This window comes from Podarcis bocagei, assembly GCF_964188305.1.
Source record: "Podarcis bocagei genome assembly, chromosome: 7".
Lineage (NCBI taxonomy): Eukaryota > Metazoa > Chordata > Lepidosauria > Squamata > Lacertidae > Podarcis > Podarcis bocagei.
In genome coordinates this window covers 25,318,682-25,343,019 of record NC_138132.1, presented here as the reverse complement: position 1 = coordinate 25,343,019, position 24,338 = coordinate 25,318,682, and the positions used below count along the sequence as shown (strand labels likewise).

General features: G+C 48.4%; 1 protein-coding gene across 5 annotated transcripts in view; it reads right to left on the bottom strand.

Annotated features, from left to right (window-relative positions):
• Positions 1-857: 857 nt before the first annotated feature.
• Positions 858-24,338, bottom strand: part of LOC308591329 (mitochondrial peptide methionine sulfoxide reductase-like) — a 50,085-nt gene continuing 26,604 nt past the window's right edge. For all 5 annotated transcript variants that reach the window (XM_081202066.1, XM_081202069.1, XM_081202068.1 and 2 more), the window contains 3 exons: positions 19,624-19,728; positions 11,386-11,492; positions 858-1,629 (listed from right to left, as the gene is read on the bottom strand). In XM_081202066.1, the coding sequence (XP_081058192.1) occupies positions 1,471-1,629; positions 11,386-11,492; positions 19,624-19,728 (371 nt within the window). In that variant the 3' untranslated portion in view covers positions 858-1,470. The remainder of the gene's footprint in view (positions 1,630-11,385; positions 11,493-19,623; positions 19,729-24,338) is intronic.

Below are 24,338 nucleotides of genomic sequence, written 5' to 3'. Positions count from 1 at the left end.
ACACACTGCAGTGGGGCTTTTTTTGTGGGTTGGCTTGTTAGAACTTTTTTTTGGGGGGGATCCCTTTCCGACTTCCACACGCCCTGCTTCCTCTATGGCTCTTGTCTGGCTTCCAGTAGTTCTCCCGACAACTTTTGGTACGAGTCAAGAATTTCTTTAAATGCAGCTGCACTGGAATTGTTTTTTTGCCAATTCCCTACAACCACCTACTTACAATGTAGGTTGTCTCGGTTGTCTCCAGAAGAGCTGCAGATGGCTCCTTACTGGTGAGGGCCAATGGGATTGTGAGCATTGTGCCATGGACATCCACCCTTTTCCTCTCTCTGCCCCTCTGGAGGGCTGCTCCTTAGCAGGCTGTTGGAGGAATCATGCACAATACACACACATCTATGTTGCAAGTCTGGGTGCAACTCAGCTTGCAGAAGAGAGGTTTTGCGTGGGTTAAAACAGACAATGTTATGGACTTCCAGATTCCCAAACAATCCCTGTACCATTAACCTCTTGAGCTGACCTCTCTCTCTTGCTCTCTTTGATGTTAGACTGATGTTCTCAGGTTGCATCCTGCTTACAACTTCCTCTTCCTTCTCCTACTTGAACCTCAAGATAAGTGGTCACCTTTAATTATCCTCTATGACAACAAAGAACCAGGTATAGCTGCCTCGTTCTTCTCTAGACTAGAACATTTTCTATCCAAGTTACAGATTTCCTACAACAAACAACTTCATTGCCTTCTTAGCTGCAAGCACCTCTGTGTGGGCAATGGCAACTGGTACAAAGTCTGCTCTCTAGCCCAATTTTCACTAGCCAAATGCTGCTGACTCTGCATACAGAAGGGTTTCAATAGGTAACTGGCCCAGTTGGTCCCAATAATGTATTTATTTTTTAAAAAACCACAAAAACCGCAAGCGTCCAGAAGTGATGGCAGTGCTAATGGAAGGGCATAGAGAACAACACACAGCCCCAATACAACCCAGCTAGCAGTGCCCCACTGTTGTGGATGGGAAACATCTGCAGAGAAAATTGAAGGCATTTGTGTGCGGACAACCAAGGTGCGACAACAGGTACATGGAAACGGCGGCCCACGCATGTGTTAATGCCTCAGTGTGAACACAGCCTCAGAGCAATGGCAGTCTCGTCTTTCTGCATTGGCCCTCTCTGAGACAGGACTGGACATCTGAAGAGGCCGCAACCAGGAAGAAGGCACCCCTTTCCTATGTGAGGCCTGTATAGGTGGGTAGCTGTATCTTATCCAAGGCACAGGACGGTCTCCTGGCAGGCTGGCTGTTGTCTGCCTCCTTCCCCAAATCTTGCAGCATCCCTCAAACACAAAGGAAGGAAAGGACAGCCCCAATTGCTAAATTACAGCTGAATTAAGGAGGATGCTAGGCTGCTTCGGTTTCCATGGCAACTGCTGAAGGGTTCCGATCACCATGGTTCCCAAGAACACTCCCCTCTGGAGGAGGCGGGCTCTCATTTGCCAATGGGGCAGGCAACCCCAGTGCCTTTCAGGCCGCAAAACCCCTCAGGGTTTTTGTGCAGGTATTGCTGGTGGTAATCTTCAGCGTAGTAGAACTTGCTGGCCTCCTGGATCTCGGTTGTTATCCGTCCCTGTTGCTTCTTAGACAGCTCCTGCCAAAGGATGACAGTAACAGAAGAGACATTCAGATAGTTAGCACTCCCAACAGGGTGGTTAGAGCATAATGCAAACCACGGATAGGTAACATGCGCCGTTCTAGATGTTGTCAAGACTACAGCTCCCATCATCCCTGACCAATGACTGTACTGGCTGAGGCTGATGGGATTTGGAGTTCAACCATTATCTGCAGGGCCATAGCTCACTATTGCCTAGTACACTGACTGACAGCAACCCTCTAGGATTTCAGATGGGAATCTTTCTCAGCTAGGCCTGGAGATGCCGGGATAGCTCAGTTGGTTAGAGCGTGGGGCTGAGGACAGTAAGGTTGCAGGTTCAATCCCTGTATGGGGCAGTTGCATATTCCTGCTTCGCAGAGGGTTGATCCTCATGGTCTCTTCCAACTCTATGAGTCTATGCCGGGTACTGGAACCTGAAACCTCTTGCTTTGCAAAGCATGTCTTCTACTAATGAGCTATGTTTGACCTTCCCCCACCTGCCTGCAAGATCTTTAGTTACAAGTCTACGCCACCACCGCCTTCATAGCATCCGTCAAATTTTGGAAGCTTGGTGCTGGAGATATAAAATATCGAGATGCTTATGCTAATTTCACCACACGTGAAAAGAACACAAGTTTATGGCCCACTTGACTGTGAAGGTGGCTGCACTTGGAATACTGTGCACAGTTCTAGCTGCCTCAGCTCAAAAAGGATACGGGACAGCTGGAAAAGAGACGAAAGAGCAGCCAAAATGGTCAAGGGGATGGGAGTGGCTTCCTTATGAAGAAAGGTTGCCACATTTAGGACTTTAGGGGAAAGGTGACATGACAGAAGGCTATAATATTTAGAACTTATGGGCACCAAATGAAGCAGAATGTTGGGTAGACCTAAGAAAATACTCCACACAGTGCGTAATTAAACTATCAAGCCTGTTCCTCCTGCAGGTAAAAGATAAAGGTAAAGGACCCCTGGAGTGCAGTCCAGTCAAAGGCAACTATGTGGTGCGGCGCTCATCTCGCTTTCAGACTAATGGAGCCAGCATCTGTTCACAGACAGCTTTCTGGGTCATGTGGTCAGCATGTTTAAACCATTTCTGGCACAACAAAACACCATGATGGAAACCAGAGCGCACGAAAATGCCGTTTACCATCCCGCTGCAGCAGTACCTATTTATCTACTTGCACTGGTGTCCTTTCGAACTGCTAGGTTGGCAGGAGCTGGGACAGCGCAACGGGAGCTCACCCCGTCGCAGGGATTTGAACCGCCAACCTTCCGATCGGCAAGCCCAAGAGGCTCAGTGGTTTAGACCACAGCGCCAGCTGCGTCCCTGATCCTCCTGCCGGAGGCAGTGATGGCCACCGACTTGGATGGCTTCATGAGGACTGAGCAAATTCATGGAGGATGAGACTGTCCAATGGCTACCAGCCACAATGGCTGTGTTCTGCCTCCATGGTTGGAGGCTATATGTTTCTGAACACCAGCTGCAGGAAACCATGGGAGGGGAGAGGGTTTTCTCTTGGTCCTGCTTTCAGGTCCTGCCCCCACAGGCACTTTGAGAAGAGGATGCTGCCCTGATCCAGCAGGCTCTGCTCAGTGTTGGCCTCTGGTCGCCCACTGGCATGTGGCCCTGGAAGGTTATCCAGAAAGGAATGACTCTGGAGAGGGTTTCCCACCCCTGCAGTAGATGGAGGGCGGACAAGATACAAGTTGTTCACAGAACACATTTTCAGTCAGTGAAACTCACCGCCACAAGGTTGGGGTTTGGTGAGAACAGAGGAAAGATGAGGATATCATGGCACATTTAATCAGCTGGGGTTTGTGCATAGAATCTTAAGTTAATATCATTTTTAATCTCAGTGGCTCCTGTGCATTTTGGGCTTGTGGATTTGTTACATGATTGATTCTCCTGCAATCTGCATTAATTGAGTTACTTCTCGGCCTGTCACTTATGTTTTCACGTTGCCTGGAAATGTTATGATCTAGTAATTATAAATTGCACGTTTTGATGAATTGCTTAATGGATTGGTATTGCCTAATATTTTTTTATGTCTGTCTCATCTTATTACAAATTTGTGTTTTAACTATCGAGGTCTTGTAGACTAACATTATTATTTTTGCATTGAATACAGTGGTACCTCGGGTTAAGAACTTAATTCGTTCCGGAGGTCCATTCTTAACCTGAAACTGTTCTTAACCTGAGGTACCACTTTAGCTAGTGGGGCCTCCCGCTGCTGCTGCGCCGCGGCCGTGCAATTTCTGTTCTCATCCTGAAGCAAAGTTCTTAACCCGAGCTATTATTTCTGGGTTAGTGGAGTCTGTAAATTGAAGTGTCTGTAACCCGAAGTACCACTGTATTCTTGTCAGTTTAATGCAAACCACCTTGAATGCATAGGGAAGGATGGACTTTGGCAAAGTGAGGTGATGATCAGTAACTCCAATCACTTTAGAACGGGGTGAGGAACCTGTGACCCTCCAGGTGTTGCCAGACAACAACATCCCACCATCCCAGTCAGGCTGAGGCTGATGGGAGCTGGACTCCATCAATATCTGTGGGGGTCACAGGTCGACCACTTTTCCTTTAGAAGGTGATTGGACAAATTCAGGGTGGATGGGTCCACTGACAGCCTGGAGAGCACCATCACTGTTCTGGTAGCCCTTGCAACCTAACTCACTCTTCAGTGCCAAATTTAGGGTGGTGCTCTGTGCCCTGCTTTCACCTGGGCAGAGCAATAGCTGAAGTTTCAGTCAGCCTTCAAACCCATGGCTGGCACTACCACTCTGCATCCTCGGGCAGCTTCTGATGCCCCAGCAGGGCCCACCAGCGCCAACGCCTGCTTTGAAATTGCTCCCTTCCCTCTCTGGATTTGGGGCTTACCGCAGCTGGCCGCCATTTTAAATTTCCCATAAATGCCATTGTGGATAATTAAAATGGCAGGCAGCTCGCAGCCACCGCCTGCCGCAAGACCACAGAACGGCAGTGGCGGCAAGCCGTTGCCTACCACTTCCATCTTGGGCCTCCCTGTCAAGCTTGGAGACACACAGTGGCACTGAAATTTCTAGGCGAATTCTCAAGCAAGGAGGTAGGAGGAGACAGACGCTGTCAAAACGAATTACTTCCGTCTGATGGGCTTAGGAGGGATTGGCCTGCTTCCTCCGGCATCTCCTCTACCCTTTCCCCTTTAGCGATAGAGGTAGCGAGCCTCTTAAGCCTTGGTGCCAACTACAGCTTCCCCCTCTCCTCCTAGTTGGCGGCCTTCACGTAGGGAGGTGATGGTAAGGAGGGAGAGGAGAAGCCAATGGATGTCTTCAGCAGTAGTGGGAGGGATCTGCATCACGAGAAACGTGGAGGGGGGGGAGAGGGCAGACGCAGCCCAGCTTCCCAGCCATCTCTTTAAATGCAATTAAGGATGCTGCCCACTTCAAAGGCTCTGCCAACTCCGGAGGGCTTCCAGCCAACAACACTGGGCTGCACATGTTTTGGGTGGGGTGGGGGGGGTGGGCGGGAGTGCGTAACAGCTGAGAGGGAGGCAGGCGAGGAGGGAGGCGCATGGCTCTCCAGGGCTCAGAACAATGAGGCTTATCGCAGGCAGAGTTAATTCACAGGCATCACGGATGGTGCGTGCAAGAGAGCCGATAAGACAACACAGTTAATTAACTGGAACCCAGCTGGGCCTGGTGCTGGCAGAGAAGCTGCAGCGGGAAAAGAGCAGCGGAAAGCAGGCTTGCAGAGACAGAGAGAATGTGCAGGGTGATGTGGGTGCTTGTGGATGTTACAGGGGTCATAGATCCTAAGGAATTTATTTTCTTCCTCCTCCCCCCAACTGCTCCCCTGTTCTCTCTATTAGCAGGATGGGCATGGGTGGAACTAATTGAAAAGCTCACCTCTTTGATCTCCAGCCCCCAGGAACTTTCCCTCATCCAGCACTGCTTTCTCTGTAGCGCTTTGGGAGGTACATCTGTTCCCATACAAGCACCACTAGGGCATAAACAAGTGATGGGGAACCTTTAACTATTAGGGGCCACATTTCAGGATGCTGATAGTGGGTGGAGATGAATAGAAGTGGATACATCCACTCTGCTTGCTTGCTGGCTCTCTGCCGCTACCTCTCCCTACCGCCTCTCTCTGTGTGTCACCCCCCTTTTCTCTTTCGCTCTGCCACCCACTTTCTCTGTGTGTCACTGACTCTCTCTCGCTGCCACCTTCTCTCTCCCCCCCCCATCCGCTTTCTCTCCCCCATGCCTGTTCTTCCTCCCCACCCCATGGGCTACCAGGGAAAGGACAAATTGCTCATCTCAAGCCTGAACTAGATGCTTGCAGAGGCATTTCCGCCCCCACCCCAATAACTCCACCCATGTTTGCCTTTTTCCTATTCCCCCCCCCCCGCAACCTTTCTTCCCTACCTCCAGACTCCTCCTCTGAAAAGCATTAGGCCAAGGGTCCCTACCCTTCTTATAAAGGGTCAGATTCAAAAGAAGAGCCCCCCACTGGACCACATCAAAGAGTTGGCTAGTCAGCATTCCATTCCCCACATTAGCCAATCAGATGCTTCAAGGATGCCCACCAGCAACTGGTATCCAATGGCATGAAAGCAGGGCCTGCATTTATGTATCACAATCAGTTTAGAAGCCTTGAAATCCACCAATCAAACAATCCATATTTTAGCCTACACAGAACACACCCTAAATTGGGGATGAGGGAGGGAGTGCATCACTATCGCTATCCTGGAACATCCCAGAGCAACTCTTTGAACCTATGCAAAGTTCCCATTCCCACCTAAGTGCTCCTGGTGGCAGCTAAAAATGTTGCTGGTCTGCCCATCAACCACCTATCTCTTACCAGCCACCAGCAAAGATTGCTGAAGAGAGGCCCTTTATAGCATGGGTAGGCAAACTAAGGCCTGGAGGCCGGATCTGGCCCAATAGCCGCCTAAATCCAGCCCGCAGACCATCTGGGAATCATCATGTTTTTACATGAGTAGAATGTGTGCTTTTATTTAAAATGCATCTCTGAGTTATTTGTGGGGCATAGGAATTCATTCATTCCCCCCCCTTCAAAATATAGTCCGCCCCCCCTACAAGGTCTGAGGGACAGTGGACTGACCCCCTGCTGAAAAAGTTTGCTGACCCCTGCTTTATAGGGAGTAAAGGAGCAGCATATAAATGACTGCCATAAGCCCTTGTACAATTAAGCACTCTCAACAGCATAATGCACCACTGGTTCAGACACCAAAACAACCATGTGGCTGTGGGGGCGCATAGATGCGTGGGGGGGGGGTGTATGAACACGTGTATCTTGCATCTTTACCCCTAAGCCAAACAAGATTGGCTGGTGGAAGCAAGAGGTTTCCCAAGACCAGGGAGAAGAGTCAGTGGAAGAAGATTGGAGGAAATTTAAAGATTATTTACAGAAATATTGCAAAATTAAGGAATGTTAGAATGATGTTAGATTGAAGTTAAGTGGTTTCTAGCTGTAATGGTTTAAAAGAATATGGAAAAATTGGATTTTTAATAGGTAAACATTTAATGTTATAATATATTAAGATTAAAGATCAGGATAATAAGGAGGGAAAGGAATTGCTGAACTAATAAATTGAACTGGAATACAAAAAAGGGAAGTATGAGGAGGTCCGGGAAACAAGTAAATGAAAGATAAGTGATGTAAAGATGGAATTATTTTTAACTGTTTTTTATTTCCTATTTTTTCTTTTTTCTTTTTCATTATGTAATACTGTGAAAACTTTAATAAATATTTATATAAAAAAAATGGAAGCAAGAGGTTTCCGTGCCCCCTTTATGCCCAACCACTTAAAGGTTCGAGATCCGTGTCTTTTTCCATCTGTGATCACCCAAGCAGCTGCCAATGGGAAGCACAGATCCTGCCTCCATGCTGCTGCCTCTGTCATCAGCATCAGTTACCTGCTTTGGTCATCTTTTGAAGACACACCTCCTGCTCCAACCTCCAAAAGCATTTTCTCTGAAAGCTGGAAAGCTTTATTGCTTTTCTGTACTTTTTCTTTTACTACTATTCCTAGTGGCTTGTAACAATGCTTTTATTGTAAATTTTGGAAAGATATGTGCGTATGTGTGTTTTAATTCGTAGTACACACTTTACAATTTTATTTTATTTTACTGGTATATTAAGCAGCATAAAGATGGTCTTAAGTAAGCAATTGAGAGCAGGGTTGGGAAGGCGCCCCCGTAGGAAAAGGCAATGCTATTGAGACAGGATCCCAGGTGGCTCTGGACAGCAAGGAGGCTCCCTGCCCTTGGAGCTATTAATAAATGCTAAGATGTGTCTTCTGCCACATGCAGGCCTCAGATGAGCAAAGCTCTAGGGGCCCCTCCAGGGAGCAGGGAGCAAAGTGCCTAGTATTTAGGCTCCGCAGAGAACAGAATATATAAATAACAGATTGTTCCTAGAGGCAGCATGCTGTCCCACTACCCTCTGGGACGGGGGCTATTGAATATTTTCTCCCCGGTGGGGTATATCTTAGCATGACTAATGGGCCGTTGGAAGCAAACCTGCCAGCAGTGCAGAGCTGAGCGACATGTCATATTTGGGATCACCAAGACGGAGACAGTTTCTGGTCTCAAAGTTATGCCGCCGAGTAGCCAGAGACACATACAAACAAACACACACGTGAAAAAAGAAGATATTCTGGGTGCATGGAAGAGTAACCAACCTATTATAGCTAGGGTTAACTCGATGCAGCCCATTGGCACTTAGGACACAGCTGTCAACATTTTCCTTTTTTTAAGGGAAATTCCCTTATTCCAAATAGGATTCCTCGCAAGAAAAGGGAAAAGTTGACAGCTATCACTTAGGAGCATAGGCTCGCGAGGATTTCAGGCGAGGGTCTCTCCCTTCTACCGGGGGATCAAAGATGCATCGTATTAGGGAAAACCTGTTTGAAAAGATGCACGTTTGGCAAAACCACACACAAAAATGTGAATATTTAGGACAGGGGTCAGCAAACTTTTCCAGCAGGGGGCCGGTCCACTGTCACTCAGACTTTGTGGGGGGCTGGACTAAACTTGGGGGGGTGAACAAATTCCTGTGCCCCACAAATAACCCAGAGATGCATTTTAAATAAAAGCACACATTCTACTCATGTAAAAATACACTGATTCCCGGATCATCTGCGAGCCAGACTTAGAAGGTGATTGGGCCGGATCTGGCCCCGGGCCTTAGTTTGCCTACCCAAGAGGACATTAAACTGAAATTTGCAAGCTGATGTGGAAATGTGGAGAACAGACCTTAAGATTGAAAATATTAAGAAACTGAAATTGACCGATTTGTCCATCCATGGTCAGAAGCATCTCACTGTGGCTCCACCTAGGAAGACGGAAGCTTCCCAAAGTCATCCATGTTGCCCTTGATCTCACCTCTTCCCAACAGCCCTCAAATGTGGAGCTTCTTTCCTCACCAGAGGCTGCTGTTCAACCAGCTCTGCCTACAGCAACCCCCTCACCAACACCCTGCGCCCCATCTATCTTCGCAAACTCCCCCCCCTCCAGTTCAGGCACAGGCCGACGTCTGCCCAGCACGTGCCGATTCCAAGCAGGGTTGCCCTTAATTGCCTCTGCAATGGCGGCCGGGGGGGGGGGGGGCAAACGGCTTACAGCAATGAATCACACTGAAAGGGGTGGTGGGTGGAGAGGCTACACCTGCCTGTGCCGCTGACCTTTGCACCCTAGCTGCCAATTGCCGCGGTGGCAAGTTGCCAAGGAAACCAACATATTCTCTCTCCCCGCCCCCGGCGCAACCCCTCTTTTCCAGCCCATAGTACACATATGGCCTTGGAGGAGCAATTATCTGCATGCACTCCCGCCTGCCTTTGTTGTGGGCATGGCTCAGAGGGCAAGTCCTATTCACCAGAGGGCAAAGAAACAAGGCATGTTTGTGTCCCCCCCCCAAAAAAAGCCCCATTGGTATCTCAGGTCCTATGAAAATGTCAGCAACGAAACAGCGGGCAAATATCTCCCCTGGGACCCTTTTATTTACGGGATTTTATAAACCGCCTTTCAACACCAGTTTCCCAAACAGGTGGCAACATCAACCTACATAAGGAGGATTAAAATATTAAGCAACAAGCGAACAAGCCATGGGGGGGGGGGCAGATCCCAGCACCAGGATCCTGCTAACAGGAGCTTTGCTCCCCGCCCCTCAAAGGCACAGCAAAACAGAAACCTCTTCCCCCTGCCTCCTGAAAAGACAACAGATGGACTCTCACAAGCTTCTAAAGCAGGGTTTCCCAAACTTGGGTTTCCAGCTGTCTTTGGACTACAACTCCCATCATCCCTTGCCAGCAGGATCAGTGGTCAGGGATGATGAGAATTGTCCAAGTGGTCCAGGACCCCTGCAGAGAAGATGTTGCTTCTTACAGCAGCCAGTCTAGCTTCTGCACCCGATGGTTCTCTCAGCAAGGCTTTATTTGCTGATCTTAAGTCTCCTGGCAGTTTGGATAGGAAGTGTGTTTTCCCAGGATAGTCAGGACACAAACAGTTCAAGGCAGCCTTTTTGAACTCCAGGTCCCAGCAGCCCCAGCCAGCATAACCAGGGCCAATTGGGGTGTGGGTCAGCGCATTTGGCTCAGGGCCTCAAAGCTCAAAGGAAGCCAGTGAATGCTTGCATTGGCAGTTCAGTGTGGGGCAATGGCAGTCCTTTGAGGAAGATATTATAATAATAAATTATTAATATTTAGACCCCGTCCATCTGCCACAGAGGCAGCATTGTTGATGTGTATCAGGAAGTGGCCAAAGACGGAGAACTTTTCACAGTGATGAATGTTTTGAAGGCTCCACTAACTTCCCTTCCCACACACTTTTAAGACTGTTATGTACTGAGTTGAATAGGATTCAAAATGCAGCAGTCTGGTTGGTCCTAGAACAATAGGATTCAGAATGCAAAAGTCTGATTGTTCCAAGAACAATAGGATCCAGAATGCAGCAGTCTGATTGGTCCACAGGAGCCACCCAATCCAGCTCTAGGTGTAAGTGAATCCGAAACCTGATTGGCCTACAGGAGAATCCCGGAATTAGCCAATCACGTGGGGCCCATTATGTAAATAATATATATAAAGCAGTCATTCTAGGGGAACTTCCATTCCTCCTCACCACTATGAGCTGAATAAAGAGCATGAAATCCACTCTCGACTCCGAGTATATTTCAAAGACCATCTTCACAATTATAATTGCAAGCAAGCAAGATGGGTGTTGAAACCAAGATCTTACTTTGCACTTGAATGGGTTTCTGCACTGGCGTATACAAAGTCCTTGATCATAAAAGAGATACATTCTCAGGGTTTGCTTCATGGCTGCAGAATAGCTGCTGAGCTCTTTATTTTAGGGTTATGGGGCACAACCGCTGTTAAGCAGGTTTCTTCATTAACACCAGACTCAAGGAGTAACAGCACAGTGGGACAATAGCAGGACACGTTTTGCATACCGCAAGTCCTGGGTGCAGTCCCAGGAATCTCTAGCTGAAAGATGTCAGATAGCTGGGCTGCAAAAGAACCAAACCCAGGAGTAGCCCCTCCAGATGTAGCTGGACTACAGCTTCCATGATCCCTGACCAGTGGCCATGCTGCCTGAGGTTGATGGGAGCTGCAGATGATCACCACATGGGCTACCCAGGTCCTAGGCTCAGACCTTAGGGTGCTAACACGGGGGCGAAACAGACTGATCACATAAGGCAACTTAAGGTGTCCTTACCCTCCAACCTTACCATCCAAATGCCCCTATCTCCCATACCTGCTCATACATCTCCTTTGATCTCAGGGCAGATTCCAGCTGCTCAGCTCCAATGGGATAGATGGCTGAACGATACTGGGTGCCGACGACTTCGTATTGCTTCATGCCTGGAACGAAAGCCGTTGTTAAAGGGAGCAGACTTGCAAGGCGGCCACCCTTGTTCAGCAGCAACTGATAAAAACTGGAGTTCTGCACTTAAGCCAACTATTGAGTCTGTGGGTATAAGCCGGGGCAGCCATTGCGGCACCCTCCCATCAGCCACAGTCAGAATGGTCAATTGTCAGGGATGGTGGGATGAGATTATTGGTTCATCTAGCCCAGGATTCTCTACAGCAGCCTTCTCTACCCAGATGCCCTCCAGATGTTGCGGAACTCCAGGTCTCATCAGCCCTAGCCAGCATCACCAATGGTAAGGAATGATGGGAGTTGGAGTCCAACCACATCTGGAGGATACCAGGCTAGAGAAGGCTGGTCTACTGTTCCTTTTCAACCTGAGACCTTCAGCCAACCAAAGGCATACTCTCCCATTGAGTTGTGCTCTTCCCCCGGCTGACCGTCCTCACCAAACACTGGCCTGCCCTCATGTATCCATGCAGACACACTTTCCCCCTGCCCCCTCTGCCTCCCAGCCACGAGCAAACGATTGCTATTCCTCTCATGGGAAAGGCTGTTAATCACCTAGGCACAACAAATCCACTGTGCCCACTGTGTGACTTGTCAGCCCAGCCGATCCTGTGTCTGCGTAATGTGAATATATTACGAAGCCCTCATCTGGAACACAGAGAATGGAGCCCAGGGAGAAAGCAGTGCCTGGAGGGAGCACCACACTGGAGAGATCAATGTTACCAGAGATGGGGCAGGGAAGGACTCTTGTGGTGTGCTGGAACCAGGATGCTGCTACTGCTCTGTCCATCTCAGTACTGTCTACATGGAGAGGCAGCAGCTCTCCAGGATTTCATGCCTACCTGGAGATGCTGGGAATTGAACCTGCGCCGTTCTCCATGTAAATCAGATGCTCTCTAACACTGAGTTATAGCCCTTTGACTATCTCAGGCATAGGCAGATGTTTTGGCCTACAACTCCCATGATCCCTAGCTAACAGGACCAGTGGTCAGGGATGATGGGAGTTGTAGTCCCAAAACATCTGGAGGGCCAAGTTTGCCTATGCCTGGCCTATCTGGACCAGGGACACTGTAGGCCAATAAAGGAGGACATTTCATTTCACTTCCATTTCACTTGTAATTTGTACACTGCCTCTCTGTATGATTGTGTGCGAGGCAGTTTTACAAGCTGAAGAAGCAACAAAGATTGCACACCTCCGATCCAATGCAGAGACGTCATAATAAAAACATAGTTTTAAAATAAACAACTCATATTGCTTTATTTGATATGAGTAATATTCAATGTCCCTCTGGTCGGGGACAGAGGGTGGCGCTTGGGGGGGAATTGTCATCACGCCACTCCTTGGTGTGTGGAGTGCCTCAGGGTGCAATTCTCTCCCCGATGCTTTTTAACATCTTTATGCGCCCCCTCGCCCAGCTTGTCCGGAGTTTTGGGCTGGGTTGCCATCAGTATGCTGATGACACCCAACTCTATCTGTTGATGGATGGCCATCCTGACTCGGCCCCAGACACACTGACCAGATGTCTGGAAGCTGTGGCTGGCTGGTTACGTGGGAGCCGGTTGAAGTTAAATCCTTCGAAGACAGAGGTCCTCTGGCTGGGGCGGGACGATATGGGATCGAGGGGGCAACTCCCATCTCTTGCGGGGGTGCAATTAGTGCCAGCACCGTCCGTTAAGAGTTTGGGTGTGATCTTCGATACCTCCCTCTCTATGGAGTCGCAGATTACAGCTATAACAAAGGCGGCATTTTTTCATCTCCGCCAAGCTAAGCAGTTGGCCCCTTATCTCTCTCGTCCTGACCTAGCCACTGTGATCCATGCGACGGTCACCTCCAGACTGGATTATTGTAACTCGCTCTACGTGGGGCTGCCCTTGAGACTGACCCAGAAACTCCAGCGGGTGCAGAATGCCGCGGCGAGACTCCTTATGGGGTCTTCGCTGCGAGAGCACATTCATCCGGTATTATACCAGCTGCACTGGCTCCCGGTGGAGTACAGGATCAGGTTTAAGGTGCTGGTTTTAACCTTTAAAGCCCTATACGGCCTAGGACCCTTGTACCTACGGGACCGCCTCTCCTGGTATGCCCCACAGAGAAACCTACGGTCTGCAAATAATAACATCCTCAAGGTCCCAGGCCTCAGAGAGGTTAGGCTGGCCTCAACTAGAGCCAGGGCCTTCTCGGCTGCAGCTCCAAACTGGTGGAATGCTCTGTCAAAAGAGACTAGGGCCCTGCGGGACCTGACATCTTTCCGCAGGGCCTGCAAGACAGAGTTGTTCCGCCAGGCCTTTGGTCAGGGCGCAGCCTGACTCCCTCCTCTGGCAACCTGCACATAATTCTGCTTAATTGGTTGCCATCAATTTGATTTAATTAATTTTTATAATGAAATATTTTTAGATTGTGTGATTATTTGACTGATTATTTGATTGTTGTTAGCCGCCCTGAGCCCGGCTTTGGCTGGGGAGGGCGGGATATAAATAAAATTTATTATTATTTATTATTATTATAATCCATTAGGATATAAGAGTACGCAGTAAAATTAAATATCAGCCCCCCCCCAAAAAATAGCTAAACAGAAATTCACTCTTCACAATTACAATAAATAACTTCTAGACTATAAGCAATAAAAATAGCAGCAAGTCACAGTGCATAAAATAACACAATACAAATTGAGAAGCAGAGACACACAACTTGTAAAATGATTATTGTTTTTTAATCCCCTGAACTCCTCTTCATGGTACTCCTCCTTAAGGACATGGCAATGGTCTATACAATTGCTCATGGTAGGGAAAAAGCGGATTTTAAAAAATATTATCGTATGACAAAAATCACTACTTGGCAACTATTTACACAGTATCATTCTTCTTTTTCATAGATTTTAACTCCAAATTTAACACCCCAACCTTTCCCGTTATCACAATATCATATAATTCTTCTTTTAAAGCCAAATTTAGCCTTATAAACTGATTTACTGAGTCCCTACTGAGCCAATTTAATCTATAATTTCACACACACACATATATAGGCAATTTAACGATTTCAAATTTGATCCCAATGCTGTTGGGGCTCAAATTCCTTTTCCAAGTTTTGCAAGCACTATTCTTGCTCTAGTAAGAATATATACAATTAGGATTTTTTTTTCTACCCATACATAGTTCTAAAGAAAAGTTGTTGGGGTTTTTTTTTTTAAAAAAAGGATATTGTAGAGCTAGAAAAGGTTCAGGAAAGAGCAACCAAAATGATCAAAGAACTGAAGTGACTTGAGAGGTTGCAACACTGGGGTCTTTTTAGTTGAGAGAGAAAAGGCAAAGAAGGAGAGGACATGCAAAAGATGAATAAATTGATGCACGATGGGGAGAATTCTTATAACACCAGAATTCAGGGGCAACCAACGAAGCTGACTGTGTTTTGAGGATCCAGGATAGATTAAAGAAAATACTTTGTCACAAGGCACAGAGTTAAATTATGGAATTCGCTCTCACAAGACACAGTGATGACCTCAATCTTGAGTGGCTTTAAAGGATGATTAGACCAGTGTTTCCCAACCACTGTTCCGCGGCACACTAGTGTGCCGCGAGATGTTGCCTGGTGTGCCGCGAGATGTTGCCTGGAGGGAGGTGGGCGAGTCGGGCGGCGAGAGGCGGGGCGGCGGCAGCGAGGAGAGGCCGCCCAGCGCGGGGCTCTCGCCGTCTGCCTGCCTGGCTGCCTGCGAGCTCGGCGGGCAGCGCCTCCGTCCGCAGCGCCCGCCTCGCGGCTCTCATTCCCTGCCCCTGCCAAAGCTCACCCAGCCAAGCCGCGCTCTCCTTCCTGCCTCGCTTTGCTGCCTCCTCCCCCCCCCAAAGCTTGGAGGTTCCCCGGCAAGGGGGAGGGAAAAAAATTGAAACTTTCACTTTCGTGCGTCCCTCCCGGCGTGACGCTGCGCGCTGACGTCACGGGGCTGTAATGGTGGTGTGCCTCGAGATTTTTTTCATCAAACAAGTGTGCCTTTGCCCAAAAAAGGTTGGGAAACACTGGATTAGACAAATCCATGGAAGGCAAGGCTATTGATGTCCATTAGCCTCAATGGCTCTGTTTTACTCCCACTGGCAGAGGAGATCTGAATCCCAGTCACCAGATACCAGAAGTGGGGGGGGGGGGGAGTTGCTGCTGCTCACAGGCTTCCTGCAGGCATCTGGTTGGACACTGTGGGAAGACGATGCTGAGCAAGACTGGCCTTTGGCTTGATCCAGCACAGCTCTTATTATGTAACAATGGTATTCCTGGCATGTGCTTATAGCTTTGGACTAAGGAGCTGGGCTCGCTCCTACAAAACAGCTTCCATGAGGAAGAAGCCATCAGCTGGCAGTTTGCATGGACCAGCGTTGCCGTTTCCAGGATGCTACTGCACAAATCTGCCTAGGCAAGCGAGGTAAACCCACAGGGATTAGGCAACAGGAACGTATTGTGCCTGCCTTTGATTTCACTGGTTGCCATTACATTCCCAGGCCAAATTCAAGGTGCTGTCTTAACACAGCATGAGGGCCCAATATCCTATGGAGAGTTTCTCTCCATATAAGCTATCCAGGCCCTAAGGTCATCCATGGACACCAGGCATCCTGGTGGTGGGGACACAGCATGTGTGTGAGACACACGGTGGAACGAGGACTGAAGGGGCCTGTCTCACCCTCCAAAAGGCCCACCGGAGCCCGCTGCTGCTATAAGAGGGCCTGCCGGGGCCCGCCTGGCTGTGGAATATCGAGGGAGCCTGGACTCTGCATTGAAACTATCCTCCAGGTACCGTTCATGCTGAGAACTGGGGGGTGGCAAAAGCAGAGGGGTCTTTTCAGTAGTAGCCCCGTGCTCGTGGAATGCTCTCCTTAAAGAGGATCGCTGGACACCAACTTTGCAATTCTTTTTGGCACCAAGCAAAGCCATTTCTTTCCTTCCAGACTTTTAAGCAGGTTTTTTTTCTGTTTTAACTGCCAAGATTTTTTTAAAAATCAGCCGGTATTTTAATTGGGTCAGCTAATCTGATGCAGTTTTTCAAGGAGGAGATTTTATTTTTTGAATTATGATGATGGGTTGCAGATGTATTTGAATGTTTTTACTTGTTTTAGTTTTAAATGAATATCAACAGCGTCCTAGGCCTCATGGTCAAGGATTTATTAAGGGATGTCTTAAGGGACACATCTTTCATTCTTATGCCGACGACTGCTTGAAGAATTCATTTTTTGCAAATCCTGATACTGCACAAAAAAAGTGACCTCATTTGCACTTCCTAAACTAATGCGTGGATCAGAATGTAGCTTTCTCAGGCAAGTGGGAATTTCATACTGCTCTGAATTTTGCAATGCAATTCTTGACTCAAAAAAACATAGCAAAATGACTTCAAAATGTGACATAAAATACATTCAAAAATATGTGTTTAAATGCAGGCTTTGTGAGAATCACAGATAAACATTGAAGCCCGAAGCCCTGGAGAGCTGCTGCCTCTCAGTGTAGAGCAGTGTTCTGCAACCTTAGTTGAGATTCCTATGTTTGCAGGGGGTTGAATTAAATGACCCTCAGGGTCCCTTCCAACTCTACAATGCTACAGTTCCAAATTTGGGTTCCCAGATGTGGGTAGACTACAATTCCCATCATCCACAGTCTGCTTAGCGCAACGGTAAATAAAGGATGATGGGAACTGTAGTCCACCCACACTGGCAACCCCGAGGTTGAAAAACACCGGTGTAGTCAATACTGAGCTAGACGGACCAATGATCTAACTCTGTATAAGGCAGCTTCCTAAGTTCCCTGATGAGTCAGCAAAGCTGGAGGCAGCGCTGCCTAGTGGTTAGGTGGTGGACAGGTGTCACAAGGGACCATTATGAGATGCCGGGGTGGGCAATAACCTTCTCCAAACTTGCAAAGTCCAACAGTGGCTCTGTCTGAGTTCAATACTGTCTGCCCCCGTAATAAGCTGTGAGCTTTGTCATGTCATATGCTCGTATCATCATATCATTGGGGGTACTCAGAGGTATGTAGTACCAGCACCCCCCCAAAAAAATGTTAAAAGTGTGGCACTTACTGTAACAAAAAAGCACCATATATATGTGTATACATATTAATGCATGTATGTGTCTGTGTGCACTCTCCTTGGGGAGGAAGAGCGGGATATAAATGGTTTTTTAAAAAATAAATAAAGCCATCGATGCAGACGCAACTCATTAAAGCACCCACACGCAATTACGAACCCAGAGGAGTGCCCTGCCGGTGACACAGAGAGAATGCTAATCTCCTCATTAAAATTACACTTCATTACAAAAAAAAAAAAAGGCTCAGCCTTCCCCAAGCCTCTAACCCTTCCCCCTATCCCTTGCTGTCACTCAGTGTTGACGTGAGGCGGGTTTCAAACAGGCCTCCCCCCCCACACACCTCCCGGTTATTAACATGGAGGGAGGGAGGGAGAGAGAGAACATTAAAAGTCCCCATTGCCCTCTTCTTTGCAACTGATCTCCCTTCTCCTTCCATGGCCCCCCTCCCTTCAACATCCTCACCATTCCCCACCTCACCCCTGTGTTTGGGAGGGGGAGACTGGAAGGCACTTAAAGAGACAACTACCTTAAAAGCAGAGGGTTGAAAATGGAGGCAGCCTGACAAGCTTCGTTATAGGATTGCGAACAAAACACAGCCACCCCTTAGAAGAGGCATTAGCAAAACCTCCCTGGGTGAAGAGCTTTGTGTGTCCTCTGCATGAAGTTACCCAGGCAAATTGCTGTGTGCTCTTCTGTGGCTCTGCCCAGAGTTTCCCGAGGATTTAGCATCAATAGCCTGACTCAAGGGGATGGAGGTGGAGTTCCCAGGCAGTGCCCAACCAGACTCTGCCCAGATCCAGACCCACACAGTATCCGCAAGCTTTGCCGCATCACGTGTCCCCCTGCTAGCAAGAGCCAAGGAAGCTGAGGAACGCTGGGAGTTGCCATAGACCGGGTCAAACCGTTTGTACTTCTAACCCAACTAGTGTCTGGTTTGACAGACAGCTTCTCTCCAGGGTCTCAGGTAAGGATGCTTGAGGAATCTACGAGTGATATAGAACCCTTATGCACACCAACCTGTTCTGCTCCTACCCAGACAAATGAGCAAACCACAATGCAACTATCCGTCACATCTCCCGAATTCTGGAACGAGAGTTCTCTGTTCAAAAAAGGGGGGGAATCTTAAAATGTGTGATTTTAAGGTGAAACAAAGCTGCACAATACAGAAGGATAAACATTTAAAGATGCAATTTTGATAATAAAATACGTAAATACTACTTAAAATGAAAATTTAAGTGGGAATATTCATGCAGGTCTTCTTTTAGAGGGGGAGGAAATCATAGATGAGTGGAGCAGAACAGATTATGGCTTAACACATGCAGGATTGACATATGTCAGAAATAGATTGCTCCATCCCTCCTTTGTCTGGGGTAGAGGTCTTTCACATCACCCGATTCTTCTAAGTGGAGATGTTGAGGGTCAAACCAGGGACAATGGGTGTGCTCTACTACTAAACCATGAATAGGACATCTTCATCAGCTTCCATGCCATTCTATGCACAAGGCTCTATTTGGTTTGGGAACAAGGTATAGCTGAAAGATCTGCCCTCTCCCACATGAAGCTGACTATTCCTTAAGTCCCTGCTTTGGCTGCCACCACCCTGAGGTTAGGCAAGTGGCAACCAGTGACGGGGCCTGCTCTGTGGTGGCACCCTACTTAGAAAAATGGCTTACTTAGCACAGCCATTGGTCACAGATGATGGGAATTGCAGCCTAGCAACTTCTGGAGGGCCACAGGTTGCCTCCAGCATTACGAGATTACTGTCCCAGCTTCCCCCTTCATGGTGCTGGGACAGCAAATAACTACAGACCACTGAGATTCTTGCAGATCTAGAAATGGAAAGTCTGTACCTCTGTGACAAGAGCACAGGCTTTGCCCATAAAAGGCTCCAGGTTCAATCCCAGGGATCTCCAGGTTGGGCTGAGAAAGGTTCTTGCTTGAAATTGTTGCAAGCTGATGTTGGTCATGGTACACAATTCTGACATTGAGTTGGGGAAAGTTGCTCTATCTAGGCCAGTTAGAGCTCTCATTCATTCCCTTTCCTCCGACATGAGATGTTACCTTGGGTTGGATCGTGGTTCTCCCAGAAAAACCTGAGAAGGTCCTCGTAGCCAATGATCTGTGGGTCAAACACAACTCTGACCACTTCCGCATGTCCTGTCATCCCTGGGAACGAAGAAGGTGGAGGAATAGATTGTTATTCCGTAAGCCTGAAAATTCCCTTGCTCCTTTGGATTAGCACAGTGGCTTGTTGTAAGCGCCGTTCCCAGGAGGGATTGCTGTAGTGCCCATCAGCTGACTGGTGCTTACAACTAGCCTGTTCTGGGCAGGGTTCAGCTGCGCTACAGAATTCCAAGTTGGGAAGTCTGGCCTGTGGGCCAAAACAACTGATATCTGCCCCTAGTGGCTGACCAGAGCTTACAGCAAGGCCGCTGGGATCAGCACCAAGAAGCATGAACATGCAAGCATGCACATTTAGAAAATAGCCGCTTTGCTCTTCCCTTGGTCCAGCTGCCACCGTGATACCAACAGCTACCCCATGGTTTAGCTTAGCTTCATATCTGAATTTAGGCTCATGGTTGGTCTCCCGAAAACAAACCACAAGAAGCAAGCCAAGGACAAGTCTCGCTTACAGATTGTGATGCATTTGGAGCAAGACAAACCACGAACCTGGCTTCGGGCGTGACAGTAAGCCAAACCATAGCTTAGCCCTCAACAGCATGGCAGCAGCATAGTTTGGCTTAGCGCTACGCAAGATCCAGGTCAGCGAAGGCAATATGGCCGTTGTGCTCAGGTCGAGCTTGCCAGCTTCCCTGACTGGCCACTGTGCGAACAGGATGCTGGACTTGAAGGGCCACTGGCCTGATCCAGCGGGCCCTCCTTCTTCTCCCGCTATACCTGCGTATAGGACCGCATCTGCATTACGCGGAGTAAGCCTCACCCAACTGTTCTATGATCTGCATTATGTTTTGCATCGCATTTCTGCATGCCACCCCGATATTCTCCAAATCTCCAAACTCCGAAACAAACAGTTGGCCAACTGATGGCTGAACCCCCCCCCCCCCAAGCAAAACAAATCCTGCATCCGCCTTAACAGTACTGAGCAGAATTTTATGCATGCAGGTAGATTAGGGAAGATAGAACCACGGCAAGCAACGCTGCAAGGGTTAACCCAGAGCCTCCTTCCCTATTGATAGTAGCTGAAAAGTCGGGATGGGGATGGGGGAGAGCGGTGCTCACTACCGCAACACCTCCCCCACCCCCTCCCACCCCAACAGAGCTGGAGATGCTTCTAGGGAGGCCATTTCCCTTGAGCAGTTTCCAGTTAATTTTGCTCAAGCAAGCCTGCTGCCCCTCACACGGTAATTAAGAGGAAAAGGAGGGGCTACTGTGCAATGTGATGAGCAAGGCAGCCGAGCGAGCCACTAGCGCCTGCTGAGAGCTGCCCTATATACAGGCGGATGGGGAGGAGCAGATGGGGAACAGCCACAGGCTCTTTTGCCCAGGATGCATTAAGGTGGGGACCGCAAGCAGAAGGGAAGGGCAAAGCCTTCCCACTCCCATCCCTGCTCCCCGTCTTCTCCTGCTTGGCAGGCCAAGGTCTGCAGGCAGAGAAAGGAGCTATGTGGCTCGGGAAGCAGCCATGCTAGCAAAGCAACACTCCTCCCTCCAGCACACACACACAAAAGTGTGTGTGTGTTGAGAATCACACTCCCCTGCGGCAGAGAGGGATTTGCAGCTGCAGCCTCAAAATAGGCCTGCATCTCGAGGCTGCTGCAGCGTGCCGATGCGCACGGCCATGCATCTCTTGCCCTCTGCTGCACCCAAGGAGGCACTGCATAGCTGCACGCCAGAATCCCTACACTGTGGGGCAAAACTTTTCCTCCAACAGTCTTGAAAGGCAAAAGCAGAAGGAGCATGGATAGGCACAAGCCCGGGGCAGGGTGGGGCGGGGGGAGCTGATGTCACCACTATGATCTGAAGCACAGCCACAGTTAAGCCAGCTTTGCCTGCCTGGGTGTGCTGATTGAGCTTTGCTGCAAAACTACCTGTAGTTAAAGGATGAAGGAGAAGGTGCACTGCACTGGGGGATCAGGGGGTAAAATAAACCACCGGGTTATGCCCTGACCATTTTGCAGTGGGAATAAGGAACCAGCCCAAACCCAGATTCTGGGATTGGCCCTCTCTACTCTAGTAATCCAGTACTATTGCTCCTGTCATCACCTGCCCATTCATTTGTTATCACTGCCAATTCACCCTCCAAGGCCCAGTCTATCCAGATGGAGAGGTCAAAGCAAGCAGAGGCTGCTTGCTGCTCTTGTCGTTGCTTGTGCACCAGGAGAGGGCAGTTGAACAGGAATGTGGAGCAGAGGCAATGAAGACAGGGCATAGGGGGCTAAGCTGAGACAGCCCTGCTACCAGAGAGGGGCTTGCAAGGTGCCAACTCATGATGCCAGCCCTGCTTGGGGCGACGAGATCATCTGGTTTGTGCATAGGCTGCGAAGCCACCTCTGAACACTGACACTGAGTGTAAATATGGGCTTTAGATAAGAAAGCTCTATAGGGTGCTAACACCAAGTGGTTTCCTGCAAGGCAACTGAGTCTCCTTCCCTACTCACTTAACACAATACAGTATGGAATTTAACCCTTTTCGGTTGCCATATGTCCTCTTTTTCCAGGACACGTCCTCTTTTTCATGGGCGGAGTCGCTGCAGCGACCCATAGTTAACAGGAGAAGTCGGCAAATGTTTCCTCTTTTTTGCTCTTCAAAATATGGCAGCTTCCAGCCCAGGGATAGGAAACTGGTGCCCCTCTGTCATGTTACTCAACTCCTATCTGCCTCAGCTAGCGTAGTGTCAGGAATGGTGGGAGTTGTTTTCCAGCAACATCCAGGCGGCAGCCACAGGTTCCCCATATCTGAGCCCTAACCAAAAATAAGACATTTAATCCTGAGCTGGGGATTTTAACATCTGCACTAGTATTACTTAAGATCAGGCCTTGCTTCTCCTCACCAGGGATGCCAAAGGATCTCTTAGTCTCCTTTCCTCCCAGATGGCACCCAGGGAGCAGATACAGACTTAAATTTGGAAAGCAAGAGAGGGATACTCTTCTCTCTCTCTCTCTTTGGAGATGCATCATCTCAGCCCAGTTAGGGAAGGGTTAAGCTCAGAGACAGGTTATAATTAGATGCATCTCTGCTACATTTACAGCCCAACACAGTATGTATGTATGGGGAGGATGAAGAGATAAGAGTCTGTTGCCTTCTTTTATCTGCAGCCAGCCAGCCAACCAGCGAGAGAGTCGACTGGGAAGGGTATGTTCAGCAAGGCTGGGCAAAAGAGCTGCTACCCCAAAGAGCCAAGCACAGCAATAGCAAACAAGACTACGGTTTCATTAGGAGGGCAAGAGATAAGGACAGCCCTGCTGGATCAGCCCAGTGGTTTCTCTAGACCAGCATCCTGTTCTCACTGTGACCAACTAGATGCCGATGGGGATGCAGCAAGCAGGACCTGGGGGCAGCAGCTCCCTCCCCACTTCTGACACCAAGTGACTGGGATTCCAATTCGTCCCTCTGCCAGGGGAGGTAGAACACAGCCATTGTGTGTAGAAGCCACAGAGTGCCTCATCCTCCATTTGTCTAATCCTCTCATTCTTTAAGTTAAATAAAAATAAAACAAAAATGTTGGTAAAAAAATATGACAGAACAACACAAAAAGGACTTACAACAAAAAACAGAACTGTTAATAGAAAAAAGGTGAAATACTTAGGGGTATGGTTGACAGCAAAGAATATAAATATCTTTGAACACAACTATATAACCACTTGGAAAGAAATAAAGAGAAATTTGGAGGTGTGGGGGAGGATGAATGTATCATTGTGGGGAAGGATATCAGTAATAAAAATGATTGTATTGCCAATAATGTTATTTTCTATTCCAGTCGATTCCAGTAATCAGTGGAGCAGGACACTTCAAACAATGGCAGAAAGATATTTCAAAATTTATCTGGCAGGGGAAGAAACCAAGGATAAAATATAAATTGTTAACAGATACTAAGGAAAAAGAGGTGGCTTTTCCCTGCCAGACTTGTGATTATACTATGAGGAGTCCTGTATTTGCTGGCTTCAGGATTGGATTGTTCTAAAGATTGTTCTAAGCTGCCCAAATTTGGTGGTCATCGCTACAACCTCTTGTGGGAGCAATTTCCATAAATCTATGGAGAAGTACTTTCAACATTCTTCTGCTATTCAGCCTCCCTAGATGCCCTGAGAAGCCCACAAGGACCTGTGCGCCACAGCACCCAATCCTCCTGCAGTTTCCAGCAGCTGGTATTCAGTCGCACATGACCTCCAAACATATCCATGCGGTCTAGTAGCCACTGCAGTTGCGTAGGAAGGAGGGCATGGCACCCCTGAGCAGCACTTGAGGCTGCAGGGTGCCTGAGCTGCCGCCTCCTCCTGGGCAACCTCTGGGCCCAGCTCTGCCCAAAAAAGCAGTGCAGAGCATGGGTTTCCATGCTGGTGAACCATCGTGTTCTCCATAGATTTGCCCATGTTTTTGGTGGGCATCTCTGCCTCTTGTGGGAACAAACTCCATAGTTTATCTATGATAGGCAGGTTTGGTCAAGTCTATGGTCGGAACTGGAGAGAAAGAATCAAATTACATTTGTACAAAAATGGCTGCCAACCAGACAGCAGTAGCTGTGAGCAGAACGCTATCCAAAATCCAACGAATATTTATCGTTGGTTTACATGAAAATTTTGTCAGTCAGGCATTC